The 4,026-nt window shown below is 37.9% G+C and overlaps 1 protein-coding gene across 2 annotated transcripts in view; it reads left to right on the top strand.

Moving 5' to 3' along the window:
• Positions 1 to 4,026, top strand: part of LOC106516980 (zinc finger protein 385D) — a 69,873-nt gene that overhangs the window by 42,125 nt on the left and 23,722 nt on the right. Inside the window, exon 1 of one of the 2 annotated variants that reach the window (XM_014007622.1) lies at positions 1,492 to 1,855. The exons of the other annotated variant lie outside the window; for it this stretch is intronic. Coding sequence (XP_013863076.1) covers positions 1,846 to 1,855 — 10 coding nt within the window. The 5' untranslated portion in view covers positions 1,492 to 1,845. Of the gene's footprint in view, positions 1 to 1,491; positions 1,856 to 4,026 lie in introns of those variants that run through there. 2 annotated transcript variants of the gene reach the window in all.

The following is a 4,026-nucleotide window of genomic DNA, read 5'->3' as shown; positions in this document are numbered from 1 at the left end:
ATTTTATATCCTAACCCTGACCACAAACCCTAAGGCTAACCTCACAAGTACCTTCCTGACCCTAAAACTAACACACACAGATATAACACACAATAAAGATAAACGCAAGTAAACCAATTTAAGAAATTTGTATTCTCTGCAAAAATGCAGTGTGAATGATGGGCTGTGAATGACTGATGAAGCAAGAACAAAAATGAGCTAAATCTGTACCTAAAGTCTAAAAATTTGCAAAATAGTACCACAAGCTAAAAGTTAAAACAATAACCCACCACTGAAAGCTCAGCTTAGTAAAGCCATAGCTAAAAGCTGAAATTAGCAACAATTATGTAACAGTAACTAAAAGTTAAAATGAATAAAACTGCTGGTGAAAGGTTTCAAAATTGCAGCTAAAAGATGAAATAAGTGTGGCATTTAAAACAATTTTGTACAATTAATACATCTCATTTGCAGAAACATTTCAGGGTTTTGTAAAGAATCTCACAAATATTAAATATGCATGAATTTAATATAAATATAAAAAGCTCTTAGTTAAATATCAAAGTATTTTATAGGTAAAATATTTGTAAATTCAAGTCAAAAAGTGACTGGCAACCATGAAATGAAAAAACAAAGTAAAATATTTAAATGAGCTAAAAAGGCAAAAGAAGAAAGCAATGAACTAGTAAGAGTTCTAGTATTAACATTGTCGTTAGAAGTAAATGTAAAAGGCTTCATTCAGTTATAAAAATTGTGGAGGAGAGTGTCAAGGTTTACTTCGCTCTCAAGTTTGTTGATATCTTCATCATTAAATAATTAGTCAGAAATGTTTTAAAAAGTGGTCAATGAAGAATAAAATCCCTCACCTGCTCATTGAAACAAACAATCTGAAGTCATCAGCGCTGAGTGGGTAATATTCACACACTTAATACGACCGCTGTAAATCTGAACCTGTTATTACTGAGTTCAATTCTCACTGAATCAACTGTTTTTATAATAATATCCTGTGAAAATGAATAATGTAACGCTTTTATCTCCTCACTTCATCTTCGTCTATTTCTCTTTCTGCTTTCATTAACACATGCACTACAAATGAACATGGTTCGCTTGTCCATGTTAGCAAAACATCTCACAAACCTGAGCTTGAATCACCGCAAAGTGTGACTTCAGCGTAGTTGTAATTTCAGGTTTTCCCGATGACAGTAATTTGCAAGCAGCAGCTGTACTTTGAGAAGAAAAGGACTAGATTGATAAACGACAACTACTGAGGAAATGGCGTTTGATTGTCCTTAAGGGAGCGTGCAGGTGTGAAGCCTGATTAGGAAATCCTGGCTGAGAAAAGGGATGGTGTGTAGTAGTAGKAGGAGGAGGAGGAGGAGGGAGAGATCTTGGATGTCCGTGTTGTTCAGAGTGAATACTCTGCCGGCTCTTTTGCTCTCCTCTTCCTCGCTCAGTTTCGTTCCCTCTGCCGTACATGCTCACACACAAGAACACACACCTGCTCTTCAGGCGCTCTCAGCTTCTATCCCTCCTCGGGTTTGATTTCCAAACCGCCTTCCACTTTTCTTCCTCGCCCGGCAGAGCATGACACTTTAATTGGAGCTCACGTGAGTCGACCTTTTTATTTTTTTTTCCAACGGCGTTTTGGATCGTGGCTAAGACGGGTCGGTGACCCGAGGAAAGGACTTCTGCTGCACCCAAAGCTGAGAATCACAGTGGAGGAAAAGGGAAAAGTCAAATGTGGGAAAGAATGAAAGACGAGTTCTCCTGAAGAGGACACTTTGTTTGCTCAATTCAACTTCTCTCATTTGAAATCGGCTGACGGGAGAGACGAAACGCGAAAACAGGAATCGTGAAAACGCTTTGGAGATGCTGCTAGGTAAGAGTTCTGAAAGCTTGTGTTGTTGGGATGCAAAAAAGACATTCCCACCCAGAGGTTCTATCGAGTTTAATTTGTCTTGAGATGTGTTTTTTTTACGCCTCCATCTGCCTACACGAGTGTGAGCTCGCCTCTGTCAGTGTGTGTTTTACAACAAAGACTTCACGTCGCTGCTCAAGGGGAAGCTTGGTCTCCAGACTACCATCTGCCCCAGTTTGGTTCCTCTGCATACAAAACGAGTCCCCGGCCTGTTTGTTTGCTTAATTGACCCCTTTTTGATGCAGCCAAAAGTGGAGTTCTGCCCGATACAGCTCTGCCGTCGTTCCCAGATGTGTCAAGTCATTTTAAAGCCACACAAGAACAGCGCTGATACCAACGAGCAGACTGCTGGCAATTATGTCTCWGCTTCCCCGGGGAAATATGCCCAGATTAGCTTGTATAATTGGTGGCTGTTAAAGATAAAGGCAGTGTGGGGATATGTAGTCATTGGAGTTAATGCTTTTGCATGTTAAGGGAGCAGAACGTTGATTGTGTTTCCTGTGTCCGGATTTGATTTAGATTGAGAAAATCACAAATGCCAGTAATGGGAGGCATATCAAAAAGTAAACAGGAGGTTAATTTAGATCGGTCCAAATGTATTAAAGGAGATAAATCAGCAATTATTTTTAACAATCCTTTGTTGCTATGAATGTGTTTTATTTAGTATCTTCAAATTGTGATTGTCTAATTTATTCTTTTTCACTTTAGAGAAGTTTTGTATTGTTTGTTTATCTGATTCTTGTGCTTTAAGATGGCAAACATTCCAGCAATTTATAATTTGCCAAAAAAAACACTGGTGTGAYGGCTGATGTCCTTGAAGTGATTGTCTTACAAATGATGCTTCCTGCTGTTTGAGGCCAACATGTACATCTACTCATCTTCTGCCTGTCGTGTGAAGAACCACATGTCAAGTATCAAACTTGTGTCCCTCGAAGGCAGGCTTACGTTATGACAATGTTTATTTTATCTATTTTCTTTGTTTATATGGATAGCTCCCATTTTCTCTCACCTTTTATCATCTTTGAGAACGAAATGAGACACATCTGAACATTAACCTGTTCATTCATAAGTCATTTTATAATTTCCTAATATGTTTTATATGTAAACAAAATTTCTTTTATGCAAATATAATCTTCTTACTGTATGTCACTCAAATGGAAGTAGCGTTTCCCATTAGTTCAGAGAGCTCCTTATGGAGTCTAGAAGCTTTGGTTTGAGCTGCTAATGCTAATGCTAATGCTAATTTTCTTGTGACACTATTTTACCTCTAATTAATTCTAACAATAACCAAAAAGGTTTGTGCATTTAATATGTCACATAGACATATTTGTCCATGTGAGTTGTTGTAAATGTCTCTTTTTTTTATTATTTATTTTATTTTTTTAATCCTGAAAACTCATATTGCATAAACTCAGTTTTGATGTGTTGAAATTATCTTTCATAGCAAGTTATTGCTTTAACCCTAACTTTGGTCTTAAATTGACACTTCATGCTTTTAGTGGAAAATGCTGCAGGAAATGATGTCATCTATGAAGCTTTTTATTCTTCTTAAAGGTATAGTTCCAGTTTTTATGAGGTGAGGTTATGTGAAGTTGCTATCAGCAGTCAGTAGTTTACCTGCAGTGGAAGATTATATAGTTCTATTTGATTTTATCTTGTTTTTATCTTTGATTCTTATATAGTTGAGTTTTATGAGCACCTGGCCACTTTTTAATCATGTTGTGTCCACTGTATGTCCATGTCAGATGTCTTGTGCTTTTTCTTGGATCGAAGCTGACTCGTTTTCATTGTAACCAAATTTACCTGTGGGTACAAATAAAGTTGATTGATTGATTGATGCATAAAGCATTATTAATTTGGAGAACTAGACACAATTTCTTGGCTACAAGCTAATCAGAACATACAGTAACCAAGTCTAATGGTGCGTTCACACCAAACGCGATTTCAGCATCAGGAGCATCAGGTTTACATTCAAAGTCTATGGTGGACGCGCTTCAAGCAACGTCGGGAAGTGCTGCGGCGCCTCAAGCGCGATTATGGTGCGTTCACACCAAACGCGATTTCAGCATCAGGAGCAGCAGGTTTACATTCAAAGTCTATGGTGGACGCGCTTCAAGCAACGTCGGGAAGTT

Source organism: Austrofundulus limnaeus, unplaced genomic scaffold (genome assembly GCF_001266775.1).
Source record: "Austrofundulus limnaeus strain Quisiro unplaced genomic scaffold, Austrofundulus_limnaeus-1.0 Scaffold43, whole genome shotgun sequence".
Lineage (NCBI taxonomy): Eukaryota > Metazoa > Chordata > Actinopteri > Cyprinodontiformes > Rivulidae > Austrofundulus > Austrofundulus limnaeus.
The sequence above is the reverse complement of the archived record's forward strand: the minus strand, read 5'-3'. Positions and strand labels throughout refer to the sequence as shown.